The 27,966-nt window shown below is 54.7% G+C and overlaps 4 protein-coding genes across 4 annotated transcripts; 2 read left to right on the top strand and 2 right to left on the bottom strand.

Annotated features, from left to right (window-relative positions):
- Nucleotides 1–813: 813 nt before the first annotated feature.
- Nucleotides 814–1,506, top strand: NCLIV_039340 (conserved hypothetical protein; the record flags this gene model as incomplete). Its single annotated transcript, XM_003880843.1, has 1 exon — nt 814–1,506. The coding sequence occupies one exon, from the start codon at nt 814–816 to the stop codon at nt 1,504–1,506; it is 693 nt and encodes a 230-aa protein (XP_003880892.1).
- A 2,074-nt stretch (nt 1,507–3,580) lies between these two features.
- Nucleotides 3,581–10,838, bottom strand: NCLIV_039350 (conserved hypothetical protein; the record flags this gene model as incomplete). The annotated part of the gene is made up of 7 exons (XM_003880844.1): nt 3,581–4,737; nt 4,987–5,162; nt 5,566–5,711; nt 5,837–5,935; nt 6,553–6,612; nt 7,410–9,631; nt 9,980–10,838. The coding sequence occupies 7 exons, from the start codon at nt 10,836–10,838 to the stop codon at nt 3,581–3,583; spliced, it is 4,719 nt and encodes a 1,572-aa protein (XP_003880893.1).
- A 3,486-nt stretch (nt 10,839–14,324) lies between these two features.
- Nucleotides 14,325–18,369, top strand: NCLIV_039360 (hypothetical protein; the record flags this gene model as incomplete). The annotated part of the gene is made up of 6 exons (XM_003880845.1): nt 14,325–14,448; nt 14,954–15,438; nt 15,699–16,058; nt 16,419–16,627; nt 17,364–17,916; nt 18,250–18,369. The coding sequence occupies 6 exons, from the start codon at nt 14,325–14,327 to the stop codon at nt 18,367–18,369; spliced, it is 1,851 nt and encodes a 616-aa protein (XP_003880894.1).
- Nucleotides 18,370–19,581: 1,212 nt separating this feature from the next.
- NCLIV_039370 (conserved hypothetical protein) lies at nt 19,582–27,916 on the bottom strand (the record flags this gene model as incomplete). The annotated part of the gene is made up of 3 exons (XM_003880846.1): nt 19,582–21,162; nt 22,836–23,859; nt 24,456–27,916. 3 exons carry the CDS (start codon nt 27,914–27,916, stop codon nt 19,582–19,584), a joined length of 6,066 nt encoding a protein of 2,021 aa, XP_003880895.1.
- Between the last annotated feature and the right edge of the window lie 50 nt (nt 27,917–27,966).

The raw sequence follows: 27,966 nt of genomic DNA on the forward strand, positions 1-27,966 counted from the left end.
AGTGGTAGTGCCACTCCCCATGAACTGTAACAGGGCTTGATGCGTGTTGTCGACGTGTTCTCTAATTAATCGAAAATGGTTTTTTCCAGTTCTCAGGGTTAGTTAACCCACTGCGGTTTCAGAATTAGCAGGGCGCTGCATGAATTTTGAGCAGTTTGCCATGCTGCCGTCCAGGGAATACTGGGTAGATTGCTGGACAGGCTAGTCTACTCATTCACTCGGTCGGTCTCCCACCACGACAATTCAGTATGACTCCTCGGTAACTAAAACGGCACCGTTCGCCCAACGGTTCAGCTTTCACACCTTTGAGCCGTTGATAACCGAACTCCCAACTGAGAACCGTATTGGCGCAACTATCCCAAAGCAGCGACATGCATGCAACAGGCTGCTTGTGCGATAGGGGTTTCATCCTTCCTCACCTGCCTCATCTATCTTGGTGACCCATGTTGCCTGAAGTCACGGTCGTCCGGTAGACCACGCGGATAGCCGAAACCTCGTTCGTTCCACCCTGCGGCGCAACGCCCACGGAACGTTAGAAGCCTGGGGTCATGAGCGTATAAGGTTTACACATAGAAATAGTAAATTCCTTCTGACAGGAGCCGTCCTTCCTGACCTTGAACGAAATAGCACAGTGTTTGTCATCGTGTAGTGGCTGTGTTCCCGAAGCATGTTAAGCTTGAGGCCAGATGCCTCGAACCATAACCCCGTTCAGTTTTGCCTTTCTCCGAAATTCCTTTTCTTGCCATCCTGAATGCTCAGCGTGGGCACAACCGTAAGTAACCATTCGGTATTTTCTTAATTACAACTGTTAAAATGGTCGGGAGGCACATACGTAGGGCCGTGTACGTCGCCTGCGTCGCCTCCGTGGCGGCGACTAGTGCTGACGCGGCCTTTCAGGGCACCACCACATCGTCGAACATTTTTGGCACTCCGTTCCCTGATCCACTGCAGTTCTTCGTGCGAGCTAACCCCTTCCTGTCGCCGACTTCCATTGCTGATTCTTTCGGATTCCTCTCTCGGGCCAGCCCGAGCGACATGTTCCGAGCCCTGACAGAGAACTACAGGATAGCAGCGGCCATGCCGGAGCAATTTGTCCGTGCGGCAGCGGATGCAGCGACGTTGCTGACGATGCAGCAACAGGACCAAGTTCAGGGAAGAGAGCAGTCTGCTGGTACACCTGAAAATCCTTCGTTTGCTGCAACCCCCTCTCGCGGGTTCTTCATCCCTGGAATGCCGTTCTATCCGGCGAACTGGATGCCAGCTAAATCAATGTTTCCGCTCGCCGAAAACCCTAACGACTGGTTCAATAACTTCCTGTTTGTTTTATGGGCTGCCAACCACCCAGCTGAAACGGCACACTATTTGAAGCTGGCGAAGATGAGCAAATATCAAGGGTGGGACCACGCTCATGACGAGTCCTTTTCACATTCTGGATCTTCGGAGAGTGCCAGTTACGAGGGACAGTACACGCGGCACCAGAAGACGCCTCAGCCTGCAACACACTGAGAGCGTGCCTATTGGCGTGACTGGAACCAATGGAACATGAACCGAGGGGGTGGGTGGGTATTACCTATTTCACCTTATATACAGCGGTTGCTTGAACGCCGGTGTGGCATAGCCCGGAGCAGTCCATTGGTGGACTGAACGCGTCCAAAAGACAACGCCACAAATGCTAGTACGATGTTCGAAACCGATACCAAGCAAGTGAATAGTCTAAGCGTATGGAAACTAATCGTGACTTCCATGGTGATATTCAGTATGCGGAACTGCAATTGAGCATGTCCAGTCTGATGTTCAAGGCTCGAAACTCACTCTGCTGCAGCTGATGCTGCCGTCAGTAAGAAACCCATCACGCACCGATTCAACCGTGACATCGAGACCCTCCAGAAATACAACAGAACGGAATTCGTGCCCGTAGCGACACAACAGCGGTCTAACGGATTTAGCCTCCTTGTCGTTTGGGCTTCATAACACACACAACCGACAGAAGGTTTCTTTTAGAATAAGATTTCTCTGTCTTACTCTTATGAACAGCGAGAGAACACTAATGCTGAGATGATAGCATGATCAGAACCATCGGAATGGGAGTGATAATCTCAGACAGGATTAGGCAAAAGCTTCTAAAAAACCAATGTTCGGTTCTGCACACGCGTAGCAACACATACATGGAGATTCGCTTTTGCGAGCTTTCACAAATACTAACGTACTTTATCGAGTTCAGTTCAGTAACCCCGAAGCAAAGATGAATTTAGTCGTTGATGCAGTTGTCAGTGGAATGATGTACCAGGATGAATTTCAGTGGGCCACGATCACATCCGCTTCTTGTCGGCGTTCAGGTCTAGTCGGCTGCCTGTTCTATCTCCATAGCATGTCAACAAGCTGATTTACGTTTGATATATAGATAAATCTATAGATTGTATTATTACGGAGGTTGCTTCCAGCGTTCTAGATATGTGCCGTCCACATTGGTTTGAGGAAACGCTTATCGTTCTGCGAATTATTGCTATCGTGGCGCTCCGTTTAAGCAAATTCTTGTTGCATGCGACTGCATGGCTCATCCACAGTTCGCAAACAAAGTGGTGCAGCGGCATCGGTTAATGCTTTCAACGACACGACAACACGAAATGAAACACCCTGCGCTGTGTTTGTCGTTGGCACTCTGTTTAAACGTATGTCTTCACTGCAGCCGGATTGGCTAAGTCAGTTGCCATCGAATTCGGTAATCCCCGCTTAGCTATCTCGTGCCGCTGCCAGTGGACAGAATCCGTGGGCTAATACCGTACTCCTTGCTTGTGGCGCTGCATTGGCACGAGGCTCAACGCGTGTATTCAGCAGCATGGAGAAGGGCAAAGGCTTCTCTTGGCGGACAGAAAAACCGTCTAGGCCAGAGATTTTCACCAGCGCACACCTGATCGCGAGAGACGTACATCCGCTGGTATACAATTTCAAAAGGCAGTCTTGACAAGTGAGATCCACACCACCTACACAAAAAACACATAGATGTTTCCACGGCCCCCTTCGCCTAGGGCAACCACCTGTAAATGTGAGACTCTTCGCCAGTTTGCATGTACTACTGCGTCGCACACACCCTACAAGGGAAGTTCTATGGCAAGCCATCAAAACGCGCTACAAACCGGCGGAAAAAAAGGAGTTCTCGATAACCCTCGGGCACGCGCCCACGACGGACAACCCCTGTATCGGCACAAGTATACACGCATGCACATCGCACTGTTTGACACGAAAAAGATCCCTTCGCCCGACTGAAACGTGGGCGGATTCCATTAAACAAAGACACACGCAACACAATCGTTGTGTCAGCAACTATCGCTTTGTTATGTTCCGTCCCTGTCCGTTACGCTGCCAAACGGCTTTTCACTTGGGGTTCTTCGCCGAAACCAGTCTTTCGTCACGACAGGGTTCCTCTACCCCGCACTACGCATACACGTCGACTTGCACGGGGCACTTTTACTCCCGCGACTGCTCCATTGTAGATCGGTCCAAATTGGGTTAGATCCACAATGCGCTCGGACCCGTACGCGGCCTGTGCTGCGCCAGAAGAGACCTGGATGCGAAACCCATCTCATGGTTGCACAGGTTGCGTCTGACCTGACGGATGCTCCATCAAAGTCTCGCGTAAACAATACTGACCGCCGAAACCGGCGTAAGGCACCACATCCGATGGCGGAACCTGTTGACCAGCAGAAGCGGTGTAGAACTGGTTAGAGAACATTTCCGTATACGACACAACGGCAGCGTCGTCCCCTGGCGCTGCGCACGCCCTCACGAGCGCAAGCAACGACAGCAACAGAGTCTCTCCGCCCCAGAGCAACGGCATTGTATACCGTTCCACTTGGTCGCGCTGACGGACAAGCCGCTGCATTTCTTGAGTCCCTGAGAGGAGGAGCAGCAAGCCCCATTCTCCGCATCGTAGCGCAGCACTAGATAGACACCCACCGAGGAAGATGTGGTCCACCAGCAGCAACAGAAGGAAGGCAAAGATGCCATAGAGAGCACCGGCGAAAAGACCTCGTGTCCTCTGGACAGCGACGAGCTCCAGTCCTTCGTGACGATACCGCGTAAGGACGCCGCAATTGTCAAACACCCCGTCTTCCAATGCTGGGTTTCCTGTATGGCCATCCTTGCTTGCATCCACCCTGTCTGAAGGCTTGGCTGCATCGACAAGTGGGGCGTCAACTAGCGGGGTGTTCAAAGATGCGTCTGCATCTAACAGCTCAGCTCTGCTCTCGCTCCTCTCGGAGCGACATTGAGATATCCGAGGCAGTGGAGTCGAGTCTTGCCATTGGTTCACAGACACCGCAGCGAGGAGTTCTTCCTCGAGTGAACACTGTTTGCGCGGCCGAATCCCGCCGCGACCGGACTCGCCTACGTAAGGCTGCTTGCACGGTGTCCGTGTCTCTTGTTCCCCTGCCGTGAAGGCATCCGCTTCTTGCCAGAGGTTCCATCCGTTTCGAAAAGAATGCCAATCGCCAGGGTACGTGCTGCCGAGTCCATCTGTCTCGCGTTCGTCCCCAGTGCTCTCGCCGCTCGCCCCTCTCGCCGACGCTGTTGCCGCTGGCGCACCTAGACTCGAGAAGCGTCCCCTACGAGAGAGTGTCCCGATGCCCTCAGTTGCTGCAGCAATGAGGAGCATTCTTCGGCTCGACACCGAGTCTCTTCTCTTCCAAGCGAAGGCACCCCCGCCGCTTTCCATGTGAGAGAGAAACTGCGGCTTCAGCTCTTGAGAGTGAACCACACTCGCTCCAGATGCACTCACACGTTGAGTCGCGGCTGGTCTCCACACCGTCCAACCCTTCTGTGACGAGGCGTCTGCTCCACAACAGAATGTCCTCCGCCTTGGTCTCACTGTTGATACCCCGAAGACGTTGTTTTGTTGACGCGACACACCGACCTCGAGAGACGCGAGAGAGGCGAATCGTCCATCAACTTCACTTATCATCTCTCCGTTATCTTGTACGTGACGGGTACCTACGTATTTCTGGCTGACGTCAGGCGGACCGCCACCACCCGGCACAGCGGCATCTCGCGCGGTGCTCCCCCCAGCCAGCGCCGGGAGAGGGTGAGATGTTTCCCTTTCCGCGCTGTGGGCATGACGAGACCGTTCTCTCGCTTGCGCCTGAAGCCGGTCCAGCTGATGGCCGCGTCTGCAGAAGCGTAAGACAAACACAAACTCGGTGACACACGAACTTCGCGCCACCGCCACAGCTCAATGCAAAGTACACCGCTTAATGATACGTGCCTATCTCCAGTTATGCAGATGCACGCGATTCCCTCCCGCAACTGTGCAGACGTGGCAACCCGCCGCAAAACCTAAGCTCGATATCGCCGCCTAGAAGCGGCGGCCCTTCTCGTTTCTCCAGACTCCCGCTTACAGATCTCTTTGTCCTCGTGCTAAAAGCATTTGAGGCAACGGATGGCCGCCGACCTGCGGAAGCATTTGGTCCCCGAAAAAAAACGCTGGCGGACACGGAACAACAGAAGACTGCATCGAAGGCCTCGCTGTGCCTTTTACGATCACACACGAATTGCGAAAAGCCCGAGACGTACTTCTGATAATCTCTGAGGAGTGACGCATACTGCTTATTCAGCATGTCCACCTCGGCCTCGTGGTGGAGTCTCAGTTTCCTCTGCTCGTCGTGCAACGTTCGTCTCAGCGCCTCTCGCTCTTCTACCGCTCGCCGAAGGTCAGCACTCTGCACACAAAAAACCGACCCGACACGCGGAAAAACTGCATGCGCGACGAGTCAACACCACAGAGCCGCGGCTTGGCGACAGAAAACCCTCCAGCCCCCGCCCACGACCAAAAAGCGATACGTACGGCCAAGAGGTAACACACCTGCTTTGCAAGTTGCTCTGTGAGTTGTTTTGCTTGGTTTTCTTCTTCTTCCAATTGCTTCTGCGCTTCAGCTGCCGCCTCCTGAGAGAACAGCAAACATGGCACAACGGCGTAGCCTAAAAACCCTCATTTAACCGCGGTTGGATTCTTCGTGAACGCCGCACTGAGATCGCGGAACGACCCAGTTGGGTATCGTTTCCCCGGTAGATCCCTCCCATTCGATCTACGCAGAAAAGGCGAAGCTGCGCAGGGTACGGAACGTAACAAACCTCCAGGCAAAGAACTTGATATTCTGTTCCCCCTCTGCCTTGTAGACGAGCGACCACAGTGGCACTTTAACGAGGGGGTCCAACGAACCGGCTCGCCTCTGTGTTCCCACTTACTACTATAGTGTTTCACGCACGGCGGAAAGTGTAAAACCGAAGGTCCCGTCTGCTGGGTACGCGCGTCCTGTTGACTCTTCCCACAGCTCGAGAGTAACTGGTTCCCCTGTAACAATCGTTATGCTTCGGCGCTACAGAACTGACTTTCTGGTTATGTCTTCACACTAAGATGGCGATCCGTTTCCTGCTCGCAGATACAGTGTCTATACAAGGAAACAGCACTCTCGTCTGGAGAGTGGTGCGGGCACCATTTCGGTGCACAGAGGGTTCGCCACCAAGCGTGGACGGTAAGAGCCAGCGAGGCACATGTCCTACCACGGCGCGCGCCTCGACATCTCGCAGCCGCTCGCGAACCAAAGCCACTTCGGTCTTGTACTGAAAAAAAGGAAGGCACACCGACAAAAAACCCAGAAATACTGGGCCCAAACACAGCAGGGAAGCTGTCCCTCTCGCCAGTGGCGCTGCATACCAAAGCGCCGTCGCGCCCCTGATCAAACTCGCCATCTCCGTCGCCGGCGATGAAGTCCACATGGCTAAGCTATACGTTGAGCTGAGACAGGCGATTGACGTGAAATAACGCTAGGATGGTAGAACGAACATCAAACGCAACCACAACTTGCACACCCTCACCGGTAGGAGCTGCGATATACACAGGTAATCAAGTATATATCTATATATAATGTAGGCGACAGTGTGGCAGTACTGGGGAACGAGGTTGTTCGCGTGTCGCGCCCAGTTCCCTATTTCTGGCGTTCCTAAACCGGAGAGCACCTGACAATGCACTTTGCATGTTCGTTGCTAGCGCGCACGTATGTCCAAGACGCGAGCCGGGCTGAGCATATCGTGCTGCTTTAGAACTAGAGGATACGGTTGTTGGGCAGCATGTGCCCCGCGAGAAAGGACTGCGTAAAATGGGGATCCGAGGGACTACGTGCTGTGTCGTGCACCGCTCTCTCCTCTTCGAAACGTGAATCCGCCAGCGTACGCGTGCGCCCTTCCCCTTCCCGTCGAGCACCACGCGTGCACTCTCGTTCTCTTGAGAGTAACGGATTGGTCTGTCAGAGACGAGCTCGGGAAAGGCCATACGCACTTCCCACGCACTTCCCGTATCGCGACAGCCGCTGATGCTCGCTCACCCCGCCTTGTCTCTGGTTTCCCGTCTAGTCACTTACGAAGTCTTTCTCTTCCCGTTCGCGCTTGAGCAGTTGACCCAGAAGATACGCCACCGAGAGGTAGAAGTCTGCCATGGTCTGGAGTGCAAAGCCAGTTCGCGCCCCTCCGGCATTGTCCGGGTCACGTTCTTCATCCGCGCCCTCGTTCGCTTCTCGCTCCATTTGTCGCGGAAAAGGCCACGTTTCCTGGTCCTTCCGGCCGTACGCGCGTGCCCAGTTGGATGCTAGGATGTCTGTCGTGCGAGAGCTTCTGTCGTCCGCATGGCCTTCCTCTTCGTTCCCTCTCTTCACGTGGGCGACAGTCTCTTGTCCCTCCTGCCAGTCGGTCCCCCAGGCCTTCGGGCCTGGTCCAGAGAGCAGAGTAGGCAGTGCAGGGTCGCGGAACGCGTAGGCAGAATCGGCCATCGCGTCCGTCGCTCTCTCGCATTCCGGATCAGCCTCACTGCCCCTTCGTTTCTGATCAAACATCCCTCCCCGGGACGCACGGGGCTGCGGACCGCCTTCCGCGCGGCTGCGAGTGGGCCACCGGGAAGAGGGGAGACGAGCCAGTGCATCAGAAGTTCGCCCGGAGAGAGGCAAAGCCGAACAAACTCCTGAACCGTCAGCCTGTTGCAGTGTCCCACGGCCACCTGGACGAGGCTGCGCTGGAGCTGGTACAGCAGGCAGGGGATTCGAAACGAGGTAAGCATGCAGAAACTTGAATGCCATAAGTTTGCTGTGGTGAACGAGATCTTCCAGAGAGTCGAGACCCTCCGCCAAAGTTTGTATGTACACCCGAGGGTGTTGGCCCTTCTGCCCCTTCCGCAATGGCCTAGACGTTTTAACGCGGCATGTCGCGCTCTCAGCGAGACGCCTCCGTCCAGAACGCGAACGCACAACGCTTATCCGATCGTCGACTGCGTTCGTCAAAGACCGGCTTGAAGCCAGGACGCCCGCCGGATCTTCCTCCCAGTCCACCTTCGGCCCGTCCTGTTGATCTGTCTCGTCTGTCTCGTCGTCTGTCGTGTTGAGTTCTTCCCACAACACTTCAGCAAGGTCCCTCAGCCCCGGCGCTAGCCATTCCTCTGCGAGCCTTTCTTGTTCCTGCTCTTCCGCTGGTCTGTCGCCCCTGTCCCGGCGCGTCGCCCCAACAAGCGCCTCAGAAATCCAAAATGTCGCGCTCATTCGCTGACCATGAAGGAAAGCAGACGGCAAGGCGGCGGTGTACAGACACAGCGGCGTCGTTGCGCGTCGCGAAAGCGAGGAAAAGAAGCGGCTCGGAGATGAAGGGGGCGCCATCCCCACCGAAGAGAACACTGTTTGTGTCGGAGACGTCTCCCACAACCGAGGACTCGAATCCCCTCTTTCGTCACGACCCGAGTTTATCGTTCCTCGCAGAGAAACGCCGCGGCAGGCCGACAATCTCTCTCGGCCTGCACATGGAACGGTCACCTCCGTCTCGTTCTCCACTTCGCTCGTCTCTTTCGGATGAACACACACTTCCTCCGTGGGGTCCGGCAAGCCCCCGCACGCCCCGTGAACGCCCTCGTTTTCTCTCTCGTGTCCTGTCTCGCCCCGCGGCGTCTCGACGCCCGTGCCTGCCGTTGCTTCCGGATCACCTGTTCTTGCGCCGACTCCCGCGCCTCCGAGCCCATCGCTGTCGAGCAGGTCCCCTCCATTCTCACGTGCTCCTGGTGCACCCTGGCCCGCAGCCCCAATCTCCGCTTCTCCGCCCTGCGACCTCAGTCTCTGCCTCTCACCCTCACCGGTCCCTTCCGCAAGCGCTGCCCACACGCGCAACCGCTCGCGAGCGTGCAGGCCTTCGGCAACGCGGGGGGAGGGCGAAGAAGGGTGGCACAGGAGAGGCCTCGCGCGCTCCAAAACAGCCGCAGACGCCCGCGAGGTCTGTTCGGCGAACTCGCACGCTGCCAGGGAGGAGGCGATGGCCCCGGAAATATCTGCGATAGAGAGCGCGTCGAGAGGCGCTGCGTGCCTGCTTCTTTTTCCACCGAGGCGAGCAGCAACATTGGGCGAAGACCGCTTTTCGTTCTGGGAAACGGGCGAGGGTTTCCTCGGAGACAGGCTCCCGTTCGCCTCCAAACGCCTCGGCGACGAGAGATGCGCGAGCAACGACAAACGCGGCGAGGGGCAACTGGCCGGGGCAGGTCGAGGGACCGGGCCCAGGCAGTCGCGAGGGTACGTGGGGTCGCGGCGATGTCGCGAGCCCATTCGTCGCTCCAAGACTGAACGCAGAAGAAACAGAAACAGCAAGAAAACAGCTGGTTCAGTGTCTAGACGGACGGGGTCTACCACCGCAAACCGTCTGCCACGCATGTTTCCGCACGCGGCCTCTGTGTGTGTGTGTGACCTTCTACCCCGTTGCCGTGGGCCGTTCGTCCTCGCCACCCGTTTTTCCATGCCTGTCTGTTTGTCTCTGTTGCGCCACACACATTTCGTTTCTCCCTCCTCTCTTCCGCCCTATTCTCTCCTGGTTTCGTCCCCCGTTTGGCCTTCCCTCGTCGAAATGGTCCTGTCCGTTCTCCACCCTTTCCTGCCCGGTCGCCTTCTGCCTCCCTCTCGTGAGAAGGTACCTGAGCAGAAGAGAGCTCGACCGGCTCCAGTCGGCTCCGGCAGAGCTGCCACGATTGCTGGCGTCTTCAGAGCCTTCCAACGCGGAGAGTCAACTGATCCCGCCGCCTTCCCCCCTCCGTTCTCCTCACCTTCGCCGCTTGCCTTCCGCCGCCAGGCTTCCCCAGCAGCGTCGCCTCTCTCAGAACCAAGAGACATCTCCGGCACGTTTTGTGCGTTTGTCCATCCTGACTCGTTTGCCTTCGGGCCGACCTTGACGTCTCTCTTTGCATCTCTGCGGAAACCTGCCTTTCCTTTCGCTCCGTCTTCTGCGCTTCCTTCTCCCGCCTTTCGAGCCGTGTCTTCGTCACCTCGCTCCTCGTTGCCGGGTTCCGGGAGCGCGCCGTTGACCACCGGAACCGAACGCTCGACGCCGTTCAGCGAAAGGCGCCCTGCGCCCTCACCTTCCTCCCGATTCTCTCCTTCAGAAGAGAAGTTTGCTCTGTCTGCATGCCCGGTCTTGCGTGTCGTTTGACGAGGGTACGGGGACTCAGAGAAACGAGGGATTTGCCCCTCGCATTCGGGAGAGCTCGGAGAAGAAGAGGCGCCACTCCGCGCATAGGAGGCCGATGTGGAGACGGTGGTGCTGCAGTAGCTGCGCGCATCACTTACTCGTCCCGTTCGCACTTGGGCGTCGCGCATCAAAATGTTTGTAGAGAAGTTGGGAACACATACCCTGTAAGACTCCCCCTTCCGTCTTCCCGTTCCCTCGCCCTCGACAGAGGTAGAAATGACGCGACAGGACACCGGCAGCCTCTCTGACGACGTGTTGGCCTCGAGATCGGAAGGAGACAGCGCCCGAATCCCTTGTGACGTTGTCATTCCCGACACGTGGGCAGATTCAACAGCGGACGAAGAAAGAGGCGGGGACGAAGAGGAGGAAGAAGACGAAGGCGAAGCGGAGGAAGGACAGGCAGAACCCAGCGATAAAGCGGACGAAGAAGAGGAAGAAACGGTGGGAGAAGAGGAGGTAGAGGGAGACAAGCGAGAACCGGAATGGACTGGACAATAGATAGGGATTGGGGATTTTCTCTGTCGGCCCCCTCTTGTTCGTGTGGGAGTAGTGTGTTCTGAAACTGGAGACGTATGAACTCTGGACGAAGAAACACGACTGGATGCGTCTGTGCTCGATTCAGCAGAAAAGACGCCAGCTGCGAATGCGCCGGTGGGATCCCGGGGAAATCCGGAGGAAGAGTTCCGTAAGACGGAAGAAGACTGGCAACACAAAGTAGACTGCCGGGCCCCCGAGAGAAAGGGTCGACTTGGAAAGGGAGCTAGAGGCCGACGGTGCTCGCCTCGCTCTGTTGAACTGATCTCACCGGCCTTCCTCTCCTCACACCACCCAACTTTCCTGTCCAGACGCTCAACCGACGGTTCTCTTTCGGTTCCTTCTGCATCAGTCTGGAACGTTGGCATGCGGCAGGCGCGCAACGAACCCTCCCGCCCTGACAGAGTTAGAAGAGCGCCTCCGTGTGTGCACACAGAGGAGGGAACTGTCATCAGCAAAAGCGAGGCGTTGCACGATTTTGGGAACTGTATAATCCGTTTACCTGCGGATGGCGGGATCGCCTCCGCTTTTCAAAGGTGCTGTGAGGCCTGGAGGAACTCACATGGTCCGCTTGGCGCCGTCTCCCTCCGACCCAGGACCGTCACCCGGTTTTTTTTCAGGAAAAAAACGTGGCGCCCCAGACTTCTGGTGCAGTTCCGGGGAAGTCGGGAAATCCCCAAGCGTTTTGCTGGCAGCTCCTCCCTTCTCCGATTTCCTGCAGAACAGAACAGTCACGCCCGAAGCCTGCCGCTACCACAGAGACATGGCTACCCAGTCTCGTTTCCTGTTTCGCTGACAGACACCAAGAGAACCATAGACCGACCTGAGGGCCACCCTTCCAGTTTTTGCCGGTCAAAGTTGGCGCCTCTCGTGTGCGGGCGACCAAGCCAAGCGTTTGTTTACAGACAAACACAAGCAGGCCCAAGTTCTGGACGAGGGAAGAACGATCCTTCCCGTTTCTTCTGCTCGAACGCACCTGGAAGGTCGACAATGAACTTGGCACGTTTCTCTGCCAAAAGAGAGACACAGTTCCGTTTTGGATTTCGAGGAGCGATGCAAAGATGACGACTTGCCCACAGGGAAAATGTCACTGGGAAGTGGAAGCGCGAACCGTTGTGTCTGTTGTTGGCGAAAGGGGAAAAACGAAGGAAGGCAACGGCCGCCTGCCTCGGTATGTTTCCATGCGGGAATGGGAGTTTTTTGAAGACAAGGTGTGCGGAACAGGGGAAAAGCAAAAACGCATGGTTTCCAGTTCACACCGCAAGGGTCAGAACCGAAATAACTTCTCTTAGCACCTGGGAAACATCGTACAGCCGGAGCACACGCGATTTTCACTACCTCTAGATGTTTACCCCTTTTCCGCAGCAAGTCAATTCAGGGGGGGAGGGATCTCGGGCCAGGCAGAAAGTTCGGGACATGCTCACAGTTCTTCTCCCTTTCTGAGGCAGCGGAACCCAAAAAGACCGATGCCACAGGGGACAGAAATCTGGAAAATCAACAAGCATGGGTAAATTTCCCGAATTTCCTTTTGGTGCCCAAAGTGGTCACTCTTCCAGCTTGCGAAGCCTCGGCGCGCACACGGTTTCCCTGCCTCTCTCATATGGGTCTGTATCGAATCCGCTTTCTCGCATCGAGCCCCTCGCGCAGTTTTTGGCGCTCGTTCGAGGCTGAACGGCGGATTCGCAGCTAATTGGCGCCCCAAACTGGACGATTGGAGGGCAAAACTGGGTTTAGGAGGGAGCTCAGCGAAGTGGTCACGAGGATACGAAGACGAAAAGGTTGCTGTCGGCCTTCAAAACCTAGAGTTGAACTCTATAGAGAACGTCTCGAAAGCCTGGCCTGGGCTCCGCCGTGCAGGCTGAGAGTGAACGGGGAACCCGCCGACCTGTTCATCCGTTTTCAAGAGAGATACTAACTTCTTTTGGCTTCTTTCGCGTTGCGGACGAAAACCACTCTCATTCGGAGGCTTGCTGAAAAAAACGAGTGCGCCACGCGTTTGAGGCGAGCAACGCCCGACGGACAGCCCGGCTCCGCGTGCTCCACAGCGCGCCAGCCGATGCGCGAGAAGAGAGACCGTGGCAACAGCGCTAAGGTTCAAGCGAACCGCCTCGAGCTCCGATTGTCGAGGAGGGTACCAGCGATGAGAGTCGCCTGGATATGTCTTTTGGTCGTATTTGAGAGAAAAAACGCGACAAAGACTCCAACCTGTAACGATACGCACAGCCTTTTACCCTTTGGCACTTCGCCGGACGATCCGCGTGAATGACCCAACAAAGGCGGGAATTTTCCCTCCCACATCTTCACGTTCGAACACATGCCGCGAATTCCATCTGCTTGCCTAAGCGTGTGGAATTTGTTTCCCCTCTTTTCGCTAGGTTGATTCATCCTTTCTTCACTGCTGGTTCTGCTCAACACGTCAGAGTCGTTCCAAGATACCGGTTTCCCCTGGGTTCTGTCTTGTGCGTGGGGACCCACGCGCAGCTCTCGCGAGAACAGCCCTGAAACAGCCTCTTCGGCGAGTTCTTCTCTTTGTACGTGATTCGACTGTGTTGCTTCTCTGTCTCGTAAAGTTCCTCAGTGCAGTTATTGCCCCGGCAGAGAATCTCCCTTGCTCCCTCAAAAAGTTCGTGACCCCGGCGGGCCCCGAACGGAAGACAGAGACTCGCCAGACACTGGGTCCAGTGTTTCGTATCGCGGCCTCGTGTCTCCTTTTTCCAGGAAAGCCTGAACAACGACATTATCTCACCCCAAAGCTGCTTTTGTCCGTGTCGAAGCGGCGAGGAACGATATTGCTCACACGCTGGAATCCGCAAACCTTTCCGACGTTAATAAGGAGACCGCCTCGTTTTTCACCAGGCCATCAGCTGGGTGTTCTCAGCCAGATTTTTGCAACCAGTCTTCGACAACAGATGGAGAGGCACGCCTCTCTCCAAGTGGAGAAACAACGTTGCACCAGATCGCTGAGCAAGCTACAGACCCCATGAAGTAGCTACGCAGCAGGTACCAGCAACCGGCCCGTGAGAACCATGCTTTTATGTATGCCTATGTAGAAGTGTATATACATTTCTATGGCATGTTTTTAGTGCCAAGGCTCCTGCCTCCACCGAGCCCGGGAAGCGGAGCCTGTCGGGCTGAAAAAGACTTTCTTTTTGCGTCTTCCCTTTTCTCGGCTGTCATCCAGGCTTTCCTCCAGTCTCCAGTCGCCTGGTTGCGTCCCTGCTCGAACCCTGTGTGAAGTTGTTTCCGAGACACCAAACACGATGAACCGACAAGGGGGCGAAACGGACAGGCAAACGCCCACAGGCGGCTCGGCGAGTCACCGACAGACATCGGCGCCGCTGCGCGTCCCCAGTGCAGAGGGCGCCGAGAGCGCGCAGCAACCGCGTAAGGAATGGACAAAAGATGCGATTTGCTGTGGAAAAATATTGGTTTACCTCCCAAAGAGGGATACACCACTCTCCACAGGGTTTCACAGAGATGAGTACCTGCTCTCATGCCTCCATAACTGCTCATTTTCACACGCAATTGACGCGTGTATCGATGCAACCACATATATGTATATATTTATATTTATACATACATATATATGTATATATTTATATACATATATATATATGTATATATTTACATGTATATATATATATATATGTTTATGGAGTGCCTTCTTCCTGCCGGTCAAGAGGCAGATACAACGTAGATCTTCTGGCGTGAAGATAGCAGGTTGCGTGGTTAATCGCCGTGTTTCCTTGCGTTGGGAGTTCTTCGTCTTCCGGTTCGCCGGCAAGCCGAGAAGGTCGCATTGGATCCACGTGTTTCGCGTTAGTAGTCCGACTTTCCTGCGAGTTCCAGAGCGTCGCATGTCTCCCCCTTGCTTTGTGTGACTGAGCAGTCGCCTTGCGGGCAGTCTCGACCAGCGCTTCGTTTGGCACTTTGCACTGCCTGCGGCAGCCGTTTCGTGGGTCGGGTTCGCCCTCTGGAAATCCGAGCTTTTTCCCTCATCTCCCGGGCCAGGCTCCGACGTTCCTCCCGTACTTCTCTCCTCCGGGGACACCCTCGCCTCCGGCGTTCAGCCGCGGGTCTCGGCCGAACGTGCACACCCCGTCTCCGGGATCGAGTCACTCTGCAGGCCTGTCGTCTGGGCCTTCTTCCTGGACAGGGAAAACTGCCAAGCTCGAGGACGGCGCGCCTAGTTACGCGTGCAGCGTCTCCGCTCCCCGAAAGTTCGTGCCGAATCTTGGCAAGAGTGGGGCAGTGGCCGCCGTGAAGTCGGAGGAGCAAACGAATGCGGATCTCGACCGCAGCAGGGGTAACCTCAGTGCGATGGTTCTCCGGTCTCTGCAGGCCGGGGAAACCAAGAAACTCGCACAGGGAAAGGTAAGCGAGCTCTGCGTCGCGTTGTAAACGGTGGCGCTGTTAGACGATCCTGCGCGCTCGCCGACGATGCGATGGCCGCCGCTCACCGGCGAGTTCCCCCTGTTTTCTGTCTGGTGTCATGCTCTCCTTTCCCCTTCCTCCGTCCACTTTGTCTCCGGTCCCCGAACGCCTATCGCGCTTCCTGCGTCCGGGGCTGTTTCTCGGTGTGGATCGAGCTCTGCCCCTGCGCGGATGCTGGCCTTCCTGTGCGTTTCCCGCAGTTTGGACCCGCGGGGCGGGGCAATTCACCCTCTTTTGGTTCCCCTCCTGACCATCGCGGCGGCACGGCAGGTTCACCCGTAGGGATAGAAGGTGGCCGACGCCCTCTGCATTTAGCGTCTCCCTCCGCTATTCGAGAAAGCAATCTGCGGTTGCTGCACCAGCACCAGATGCTGTCGAAAGACGGGAAGACCGCAGGCGGCAAGAAGTCCAGGCGACTCATGGAGTTGTCGTGGATCGGCTCTCAAGACGATGACAAAGACTCCATAACCGGGAGCCCGTCTGGTTGCTACACTCCCATCAGTCTCCCCTTTGTTGTCAGAGAGGGCGACGAGGGTATCGATGGGGATGCTCGGCGAGCGGTAAGTTCAGGCAGATGGTCGGGTCGATGACGCGCCTAATCATCAGTCTAGAACACGCGCATGCGACGCGGCTCGTTTGTGCGGCCCTCGCTTAAAACGGAGGACGTCGGCAAATGTACGCACAGACAACTGCATACACAGGACTCGCAACTTGTGCAACTCTCGAACGCTCCACATCGTTCGCTGTTTAGCTGCGTTAATGTCCTCCGACCCTGCGCTGTCAAAATATACGGCAGGTCCCGCAGAACGCGCCAGCCGTATCCAACCGGATATGTTTCTGTAGTTGCGCATCCGCGTCTTCGCCTCGTTGTGTGATTGCATCGCGGTGGCACTGCAATGCGCCCCCTCCGGTGTGTACAGATGCACCCGACAGACCCTATGGGCATGGATACCGCGGCTCGTCGAGAGGCCGATTCTCACCGAAGGCGGCCGTCAGCTCGGCACGTGGAAGAAGCGAACCGCTTTGCTGCGGGTCTTCTTCTGGTGGGAGACGAAGGAGAAGACAGAGGCGAGAGGCGTGCTGGCGGTGACACTTGGGATCTGGCTGACGACGAGGACGGTCGTGGCACGTAAGTCGGTTGTGGCGACGTCAATCGATGGCACACACAGGATACCATCTGTCTGACTGCGACATACGGGGAGGAAACCACTTAACCACGCGTCAAAGAAGGCCGCAACAGGAAAGACAAGGGGACACAGAAGCGAGTCTAGAATGAGGGGGACCTGTTCCCTCACAACCCAAAGCCACAGCACAGCGTTTCGAGAGCGATAGGAGTCCTCTGCATCCCGACACAATACATACATTCTGACGGGAGCACTCTTTTGGATAGATCAAGATGTTACGCCGGCGCGCTCCACTGGGCTCACTTGGTGGCGGGTGCCCACACACGGCGTTGCATCTGTTGGGCCAGCCCCATTTCTTGAATAGACTCAACTAACGACACGATTTGCTTCGGAAGTCGTCTTTCCAAGAACTAATGCAAATGGCGGCTAATGGTTCGTAGCGTGCGAGGCTGTCTCAGTCTTTACTTTGTGCTTTTCCACCCTCTCTCTCTCTCGCATTCTCCGCCCCTCCCTGTTTCTGTTGATTGCAAGGCCAGAACAGCGGATGGGATGGTCAGACCTTTCGTGGAAAAAAACCCGCTCTCTCTGGCCGCTCTTTTTCGTGGCTCTTCCATGATCTGCACCAGCCGGCCGTGCATTCTCGGGGGAATTTGTCTTCTGTGACGTATCGCCTGCCCATCTGCGACGATGTATACGATAGGCTTCGGTTTCGTCTCTGTTGTTGTTCTGTTTTCCCCTCAGGGATTTCTTGCACATCTGCTTTCCGTCCCTGTTCCCTCCCGTGGACAGGCCGGCCATGGACGAGGCGCGCCAGGCTCGAATTGCTGAAAAAGAAGGACGAAGGCGCAGCGCCCGAGGCGCCAGAGAAGGTGACGACGCTGAATGTGGGAATCACGAAGAAACCAAGGACCACGCAACCCAAGGAGTCACCAAAGCAGGCAGCCGACATGGGTCGCTGGGAAATGGCAAGAGAGGGAACAAAGCAAATCAGCCTCCGAAGCCTGTGGGGCCGTCGCCACCCTTGCCACTTGCCTCGCTTCCTGACGGGCGGATTGGGAGGCTGCTCGTTCACCGAAGCGGGCGTGTGGAGCTGCGTCTCCTCAGTGGAGCGTTGCAGAAGGGGGGAAGCTGCGCAGGGCCACAGGGCGAGGGTGCCCGGAGTGGCTGCTCCGCAAACATGCCGGAAAATGAGAGAGAAAAGGGACTGGGAGGAGCGCTCCTGGAGAACAAGTCAGCTGAAGACCAAGGTGTTTGCTTTGAAGTCAATATCGGATCGGAATGCACCTTTGCACAGGTGGGTTCGAGACGAGATCCAGGGAGTACTGTAGCACACAGGCTCTCTGTACTGCGGTAGATCAGGTTGGCGCGGAAGGCTCCACTCTCTTGTTCAGTGTCACGACGAGGCAGTCTCGACGAGACCAGCGTCACGGGGATGCTCGAGTCAGGTAGCAGCCTACCTCCCTGTTTCTGATGGATCACTTGAGGTCGTTTGTGGTTTCGGACCTGTGTTGTGATCGGATGGCGAAGGACACAACTAAAGGTAAAGTCGCACGGATGTGTGTTCTCGCACACTGTCGACGGCAACGGCAGGTGTTGTATGCCTGCTGTGGATTGCCTGTGGCTGCAGGAAGTTGGGTGTTTGGTGGAAGACACGTCGGAATTCCTGTTTCTAGGGAAGTGCAACAAGCGCATGGTGATCGCCCCCGATGTGCAGCGATGTCTCCGGGCCGCCTGCGAGACGGCGTAGACCATCAAGAGTTCACTTCATTTTCGGGGAGTGGATAGCCCCATTTGCAGATGAAGTAGGAACGCAGGATCTCCCGTGGGGCGTGCAGAGGAGTAAAACCAGGGGGGAAGTGGTGTAGCCGTTTCGTGTGGGACCGCACTAATCCAGGCTGAGAATTCAATGGTGCGGCACTCTACACAGCCCATCACGGGCGTGTAACTCGTTGGCTATAACCGAGCTCACCTGATACGCGCCTACTGGCCGTTCCGTTCTCACAGGCGCTCCCGTAGCATATTTAGGCAGGTAGAAGATTCCAGTAAAGAAGTGACGCTGGGCAAGGAGACGGTTCGGTTTTGTGACAAGATTGTCATTGCCCGGTCAACTTAGGCATATGCAAAAAAAAAAAACGTACGAAGCGAGCGTCTCGTCGCCTTGCATATCCGCTGGCGACTCGATACACAAGGCCCTTCGCACTTTACAATCGGGTGTTATCATCTTAGCAAACTCTTGCAATCCAAACCCATCTGCCGCGATCGAAAGTCGATATCTTAGTAGCAAGGTGTTAGCGCGACTGTATAAGTAAAACTCTCATCGGTCTCAGGACAATCCACGGTGCAATAGGGCATGATCATAAAAAGCCCACTATGGACAGCTCAGAACTCGTGGAAGCAGATGAGAGCTGGCCACAGCGTTACAATTGGCAAATAATGGTTGTGGACACCAGTGCAGCACGGCAATCTTGCGTAGATGAGTCTGTTTCTGCCTTGTTCCCTTTCTCTTCCCTTTCGCGTTGTGACTGCATCGCATCCAGCAGCAGTGCCAGTGTCTACTGGTACAGGACATCACTTGTTCGTTTTCAGCCCCGTTTCTGTGAGCATTCGGTGGAGACAAGGATGGCACATAGTTCAGACAGCAATGTGCCCAGACAGCAAGCAGGATTTTCAAATACCCGTCGTGTACGCGCAAATTCGTTCTCATCATTGCGGCTTCAACACACACAGATTAATTCGGATCAAAAGCGTCTCCTGCTTCCTCGCACAGCGTGCTAATAAAAGTGTACTGTTGCGGCGCGAACAGTCACTATCACATGGCAAATACAGAAGTCGCCTCTTCGGTCTCGCGGACATGAACCAAGAAAATGTATCCAGCACAAGAAGCTGGGGAACAGGCAGGTGAAGACAGGACTAGGAGGCTGGGGAAAGTGAAGTACGGGTCCTGCCTGTCGGGCTCTCCTTAGACCAGTAAGTGACGGTGTAGGAAGGTCTTGGCTCGCTGGCGGAAGCGCGGACGGGACGGCGAAGCATCCCAACTCCAGGCGCCGTCGTTTGTCTCCCAGTCGCTGTGTCTCGCCGCGTGCAATTTGGCCATCATGTATTCACACCATTGCGCAGGATGGAGGCGAGTGATGAAAGCTTTCGCCTTCCTCCAAAGAACTCGTCCTCCGTTTGGTTCCTCTTGCCACAGCCACGGTTCTTCGCCTTCAGAGCTCTCTTCCTCGCTGGAGATGGATCTGCGCCTTGACTGAAACTGAGCGCTGAACTGTACCTTCCGCATCGGTGGTCTCAACGCAGCTTCTTCATGATAGGCCATCCGGTACTGTCTTTGCTCCCTGTCGGACTGGAGCCTCTCCAGGGCGAATCTCAGTCTGTCGATTCGGTCGAAACTTGCCTCTAGTTTCTTCGCTTCTGCCCAGAACTGAGATAGGCTCTGCCTCAGCTCTTGCTCACTGTCAGCGGAAGCCCTCATAGCGTCTGCCTTTGAAGAAAAAACGGTCCCACACGACGAAAGCCGTGTAGTTGAGTCCTGGTCACAAAGACCAGACCTCCACCCAGTTTGCTTCAGCGCGTTCCCTTCCCGTCCCCGTGGCCGCACAGGAGAGCAAGCATAGGAGAAACTGGAAGTCGGTGCTTTCTCGAGAGGGGGATGGGCGTATATATACTCTCCCTCTCTCGGTTGACTAAAGATGGGAGGCTGCTCTTCGTTGGTCTCCTCGTCCTTCGCCTGCTGCTTGACTCCTGGATTCACTGCGGAGGCGGAAGTCACGCAGGAAGGTGAGGAGCACCCCGATGGCGAAAAGACCTGTTCTACCTTATGTGCTTCTTCCCCTTGTGACCTATGTCTTTGCGCAACCTCCTGTCCGCCGTGATTCCTGTCTGCAACGGACACGAAGTTGTTGACGTGAACCACGGAGACAGCCAGTACAGCAGGCGCACACACCCCAGATCCCACCTCTCCATCTCCTCGGCCTTGTGCTTCTTCCCCTTGTCCGTGTCCTCCGGCTTCTGGCGTTCCCCCTTCCCCTGCAAAATGCGGAACAGCGAAGAGCGTTTGTCCCTCCCAGTGTTGCAGCTCTCTTCCTGGGGGCCTTGCCGGCAACCCATTTTGCTCGCCGTGTCCCGGTGGACAGCAGAGCTGTCGGGGTTCATGTCGCCTTCTCAAATGGAGCCCATAGCAGGACGCCGGCGACGGAATGGAGCGAGAAGCTGGAGATTCTGAGGCGTCCTTTGGAGGGCGGGCCTCTCTTGCAATCTTGTCTCCTTCTTCGAGCCATAGCTCCAGCAAACCCTTCAGACTGTCGGAAGATGAGGCTGCTGTTCGCTCTCCACTGGACGTGGAACGGCTGTCAGAGGTGTCTTCTTCACTAGGTGGGGCATTGGTGAGGAGCCGATTTGAGGGAGAGGGTGAAGGGGCCATCTCCACCGTCACTGGGGTTCCTTCTGCTTCCAGTGTCTGAGTTTCTTTCGCATCTAGGAGCCCGACGAAAGCGAAAGGGCGGTCCAACTTTTTGGGAATGACAAAAAAATCCTTCGGGTGCTGAAGAGGGGTATTCAGGTATTCACGCAGCGTCCGGAGATCGTCTGCTGCATCCGCCGCTAGTTCTTGTATCGTGCCGTTCCAGTCGCCTTCTTGTTTCTGTGTCGTGGGGGTGATTTTGCCATTTCCCAGAAATGCTGCACTCCCCTGCAGGATGCACAAACATGAGGGGGAAGCACGGAAGCGCGGAGACAGAGAAGGCGAAAGCAGAGTCTGCTCTCCGATTGAGGGAACCACCATGTTCTGGCTCGAGTGATTTTTATGACGAAATGGGACGATTCCTGGAGATGGATGGTTCTTCCCTTTCTCGAGATAGGTATCTCCTTTCCGTGGATGCAGAGTCTGATCTTGGATTACATCTTGTTCCATCTGCTTGTCCATAAGGAGATGCTGGTCAGGTGGCATTATTTCCGTTGAGTCCGCGACGTTCAGAGCTATTTTTTCTCCTAAGCAACTGTTTGGATCGATCCCATGTACATCTGAGTGGGGACGCCTGTCTTCGTGTACCTTCTCCGTTGGTCTCTCCTCTTCACCTACAATACTCGCCACCCCAGAAACCCAACGAGAAGGCGCAACTGGAAAGCCAGAACAAGAAGCAGAAGACACCTCCATCATAGCAAGCGCCTCCTTGTTAATCTCCAGAGCCATACGGTTCGCTTCAGTTTTTCGGTAATGTATGTTGGAGGGCCTCTCCTCGCAGAGAGATTCAGAAGGACCAGTCCCTGATTTGGGTCCGCGTTTGGTAGACCACTGGGCCGGACCAAGTTGTTCGTCATCCTGCTCAGCCAGGGTAGGCCCGTTTATCTCTCTCTCCTCCGATCGGGTGTGTCGCCTGAGGGGCTCCCTGGCGTGCTTCCCTTCTGCACCAAATGGATGATCTAGACGTGAGGGAGAGGTTATCCTCGAAGACGCCGCAGGAAAGAGAGACGAGCACGGGAAGGTGGAGTACGAACAGGTCCACTGGGGGGCACCGGAATCGTGAGAGGGGAAAACTGGACCGAAACCTGAAAATTCGCTCTTCACCTACGAAATACGTAGCAGATTAATCCAAACAGGAGGTCCGAAGGCCCCATTAGCCAAAATGCCGGAGGGTCTTGATAACCGAAGAATATATCCGTGCACTGCCGCAAACTGCATCAAACGAATAGTGATAGGAAACCAGGTTAACTGGCTCAAGCGTAGAGCTGACCGGGTGTCAACAGCAGCCTGCGAACCGTTTGCGAGTTGGCGTGGGACAGAACTCTCTATGCGGATATATGTTCAAGCAATAAAACGGCCCATATATCAAGGAGAGACTGTCGGTAACCATTTGAGTGTGGCCCACATCCATCTATATCGCCATCAAAACAATGGATACAGTAGCCCAAATATGCGCTATAACTGCAATGATTCAGGACGCAGTTCAGAAGTCCCCGTATGTTGGTGTTAAAACTCTATATTGATCTAAGCCCTTTCTATTATCGGCCAACGGGACTGGACGCCATGCGACGCGGAACAGCTAATTACGGTGAACCGGAAAACATCTCCGAGGTTATCTGTTGACAGGTTATGCAAAGTAAACAGTTAAAATGGAACACTCGTGCGAAATGTGAACAGAGAAAAGACGATAGCTGCTCGTGAGGAAGAGAAGGTATGGGCGAATAAACAACAGAGAAAAAAGTCATGCAGTGCACAAAGCAACGGCGGTTTATTTGCATGGATCTGAGCGTTATGGAAACTGCTACTAGGCAGTACCTAAGGACCCCGTAGAACTGAACGATCAAGTGTGATCGGGATGTTATAGCGGGAGGTGAGCTCACTTTTCTGACGCATGCCATCAGCTTTTGTCTGCTGCCTCGTTCTGCCTCGACACTGTCTTTTCCTTTGCCCTCCAGACCTCTTGCTGCTTCTATCTCACGCGCTCTCGCTGACCGTCTCAGTTTCCGTCGTTTGGCAACATTCTTCTTCTTGGCGTTTTCCATTTGCCCCTCTGTTTCCTCCTTCATGTTAGCCTTCTTCGCAGATGCCGTTTTAGAGAGGTTCGAACATTCCACGCACTCCTGGTGCGTCATGTTTCCCATTTGTTCTGTATACTCTATGTGGGCGTCGTCCGTCCTTGAGTTTCCGCTCCCCCGTCCAGTGCTCTGCTTTTGTGTCTCCTTACTCTCTTCCATCTCGCCCTTTTCGTCCGCTCGAAATTTTTTCCCATGCCCTGTCTTTGTGTCAATTTCTGTGCCGGTGTCGCCACGTGAGCGAGAGAAGAAAGAAGAACGGATTGATGTAGATCTGCTGCATCGACATTCTGAGATAGACGGGTTCCTTTGAGTGGGCCGTCGAGAAGAAAAGGTAAGGGACACAGCCCGCTTTTCTGTCCTTGCTTTCCCTATCCGTATCCAAGAGCCCCGATCCGGTCCACTGCTATTGCTCTCCCAGAGGGCCTCTCCAATCCCGAATGCCTCCCATCCCTCTTCAAATTCTTTCACACCCGTTCTTTCTTCTTCGTCTGTCCACTTCTTTCCCTGACTCGGAATACTTGCAATTGAATCTGCTTTCCCGTCTGATGTCGCTCGTGGCTCTCGGCTATATGAGGATACTCTCCTGCCTCCCTCCCCTACCCGAATTATTCTACCGTCCCTCCCTACCTGAAGAATGAGTGAGGCAGTGTTGGGCAAGAACGGAATCGACTGGGAAACCAAATGGCTGTTCAAAGAGGTCGTTCTCTGACAAGAACAAATAACACACTGGAACACAAAAGGGAGAAGCGAGCGAGGCTCGCATGAATCCCGTTTAAGCATTGGTATTGATGTACGAACTAAATTATATTTCGGCGTTCGCATATATCATTTGCATCTATTTGGTATATGTCGGAGCGGCGATATATGCACATGTCTATACTTTGGCGCTAGCGACAAAGAGAAGCTTGAGCGGAGGATACGATTCGTGTGGAAGCAGTATTGGTAGTGGCGTTGCATACCATCTTCTGTGTCCTGGAAAGATGTATTTCCCTCATGAGGGTTTTGCGCGTTTCCATAAGTGATTCAAGAATCTGTTACGCAACGAGAAACACTCCGTATGCCTCTCTTCTACCGGTAACTTTTTTCCTTACAACCGAGCCTTCTGCACGGGTGATCACCGTCGCTCTTGTGGATCGTTCACGAGCTCCCAGAACAGTCCCACACGGGATTCGCTTAGGACCTCCTGTTTTCTACCACGGGGTTCCACGGAACCACACCTTCACTTTCCTCATTTCCCGTGTCCTTAAAGTCCTCTCTCGTTTTCGCCTACCCTGGTTTCAGAAACCGAAGCTCACCTGCGTTTTGGAAGCTGTCGCGGCCGTTCCAAAACAAACTGCTGCCTCTCCGCCTGTCTCCGTCTTGCCGTTTTCTTTGCGCTCTGTGTCGTGCTCTTCCCGCTTCCTGTTGTCTACTTCCACTCTGTCTAGCGCCTGATTCCACAGCTCGATTAAAATACTCTGCGACGTCGGAGGCGCGTACAGATCTGCTCGATTCCGTGAGGATGACTTCAATGTCTGGCCTACCCTGACACGACGAGCCAGAAGGGCACTCTGCTTTTTCAGATAAACGTTTCTGTGCTTTTTTAACGACACTGCATACCGACGCGGAAAAGAGACTTGATGAAGCATCTCCTCTGTGGAGTCGGCTTCCTCCTTTTTTCCACCATAAAACATGCAGACGTCCTCCGTCTGCACTTCTTGTTCGCGCACAGCCTTTTCCTGCTTCTTCTCCTCGACGATAAAGATCCTGTTTTTCTCTTCCGCCCTTTCGGTGACGGCAGCCGAAGTGGCTTTTTTCCATTGCCCTCCCCGCTGAAAGTATTTAGGTTCACGCCTCGGGCGACAGGAAGAAGGTGAAGGTGAGGAAGAGAAGCACGCAAAACGGGAATGCGAGAGTTTTCTCACTGTCAGTTTCGATGCAGCGCTGTGGAGTCCCGGGGATCGCCCCCTTTTGAGCCCATGGACTTTGGAGGCTAAGGCCTGTGCCTCATCTATACGCACGGCGCTCTCCCAGTTCTCGTTTTCGCAACTGTGTCCTTTGTGATTTACTTCCTCTCTTCTTCCACCTGGGGTAGGAGCAGAAGCGTCGCGGCAAGAACACGGGAATAACACAGATGTCGAAGAGGAAGTAAAAGGATGACTGGCGAAGAAAGGATCAAAGGAACCTCTCTCTTTCTTTCCTATGGTCTCACTTGCTTTCGTCTCCGGATGTGCGGAAGAAGTGTTTAGGTGAATATGATACTTTTCTGAGGATTGGGAGAATGATTGGGTCAAGCTCTGCTGGTGTCTCACGCTCCGGCATTCCTTCTCTCCGTTCATGCTCTCACAGAGGCCGCTGCCTCCTCGAGACTGGCTGCGGCGTTCCATCGCATCGGTGATACTGGTTTCCGATATCGCGCGATTTGCTATGAGGACCTTCATTCCCAACCAGCTTGTCTCCTTGCAGCTGGCCATGTGCCCTGCGTTATTGCTCCGGAGTCCTCTTGCCTTGCGTTCGTCTTCAGTTTCCCTCCGATTTGTTTGGGCAAGACCCGCCTGATGCAGCACGATACTTCCCTTCGGCGCTTGAGGTCCTTCCACTCCTGTAGAGTTTGGGTCATCTCTCTGTGTGTTTTTGCAATCACCTGCCGGTCCATACGTGCCATGGCATCTTGCTCGCCAGTACATGGAGTGCTTCTTTCGAGTATCCCCCCGTTCGGTTACGTGGTGCACCTGAAGTTCACAAGACGTCTTTGTGGGTCGTTGTCCTTCCCCGTCTTCCCCCCCTTTCTTCTCGTCAAGCTGCTGAGTCTGCATTCCACCTCTACCTTCTCTCCTCCTTATACAAAACTCCACCTCTTTTTCTTTTCTGTCAAAATCAAGCAATTCGTTAGTGGCCTGGTACTTCGGAAGAGGCAGCAGCGGGCCAGGACTTTTGAATAGCTTCGATGGCGTGGAACTGGCTTCCTTGCTTTTGCCGATGAACGACGAAGGACAAGAAGGTATCCGAGGCGCACTCTTGCTTTGGATGAAAGAAGAATAAGTCTCTAACTGAAGAGGGACAGACTTCCTCGACGGGTGTCCCAGCTGTCGTGTGGTCGGAGGCCATACCCTTTCTTTCACTTTCAAGAAACTCAGATTCCGTGTCGGATCGTCTACGCTCCACCCACAACGTGATGTGCCGCGGTCCATTCCTTCACCTATTGTGCAGGAGCGCAACCACCTTTTTCTGTTTCCGGACACATCACGGTCGAGAGAAAGCTCTGCACCGCAAGCAGAGGATTGAGGTGGCCTTTCCAAACGTCGGACGCCAAAAGCAAGAGAAGAGGCCATGGCCATCCTTTCAGGTAAAGGAGGGCCCTTACTGGATGGGGAAGAAGGAGGCCTCCATATAAACGTTGAAGCTGAAGCAGAACGGGGATGAGAAGCACGACCTAAAATAGGCCAAGGAAAGGAAGAGTCTGGCCACGTCCAACGACGAGACAGCGAACGGAATGTGGCGCTTTCCTTCGCGAAATATGACTGTTTTTCTATGAAAGATAGAGATGGTCCTGTCGAGGGAGGAACGAAACGACAAAAAGCAGGGACCGCCCCCCCAGATGGGGAGTGAAATTCGCTACACAGCTGACGACCTCGCTCTCTCCCCCTCTTAATTGTGCCACAAGAACGCTCTTGTTCCTGATTCTCCATTAGGAATCCCACAGACGTTGAAGGCTGAGACGACGATGCCGAGATGGACTTCACCGCCTCCACCACGTGGACGAAGCCTCGTCCGTCTGTTGCGTCCAAGTATTCTTCCTTGCTGTCAAAATCATTAATCTTCTCGTCTCCTCCGTCAGTGGCTTTTTTGTTGTTGAGCACTTGCACCTCGGTTTGATCTTGTTGCCAGGTCTGTTCATCTCCAATCTTTTGATTGACTTGTGTTCCCCGTATTTGAAATTCTCTCTTGCTTCGTCCACGATGTTCCCCTTCTGGTTCTTTCTCTCCTAGTTCCCTTGTTTCCACTTCTTCCTCCAGAAGATAAGGAAAACTGGGAACGGTTGAAACGCAGAAAGAGGTGGCCTTGTACGAGGGTAGAGGAGGAACCGGACCAGGGAAGTCATCCTCATTGAGCTTTTCTGCTGACGAAGCCCATCGTTTTTTGCCGCTGTTGCTCTCAACAACTCCAAATAAATATGGCATCTCTCGAACGCCAGTTTCCGTCTCAACCGGTGAAAGACCCTTCCACCGCCCTTGTTGCAATTCTTCGAAGCTTTCCCTCCTACATCCATCCTCGTTTCCTCCGTCCCCTTCTTGTGCGTTACCCCTGTCCCTCGGTTCGAGTTCACCACACACGACTATCTTTTCTGTGTCTTCTCCAGCCCTTGACACCGTGGTGTCGTGCGTTTCGGCTGACCTGCTGTGTCTGGCTTTATCCTCGGTAACACTAGGAAGATCTCCTGCCTTTACGTCACAGTTAATCTCGCCGTGTGTGGAATGGCTCGCTGCTGTTCGGCTGTTGTGTTCGCCCCCGTTTTCGTCAACGCCAGTTCCCTTCCTCACATATTGGTCTCTCTCCTCGTGTCGAAGCTCTGTTTCTGCTGCCTTGCTGTCCTCTCCTCTTTCCTGTTGGTCCACATTCGATGCCGGCCCCCTGTCTAATTTGCCATTCTTATCTTCTAGGTCATCTGCGTTCTTCTCCGCTGTCGCGCCTTCGTCTCCTTCGTTAGGGGCGACTTCGACTCTCTTTCCCACATCTTCTTCAGTATGTGCATGTGCTCGTACCTGGTTCATTTTCGACATCTGCCGTCCTAATGTACCACCTCTGGTGGTATCGCTATTCCGTGGCTTTG

The sequence above is a fragment of the Neospora caninum genome, chromosome IX, assembly GCF_000208865.1.
Source record: "Neospora caninum Liverpool complete genome, chromosome IX".
Classification (NCBI taxonomy): Eukaryota; Apicomplexa; class Conoidasida; order Eucoccidiorida; family Sarcocystidae; genus Neospora; species Neospora caninum.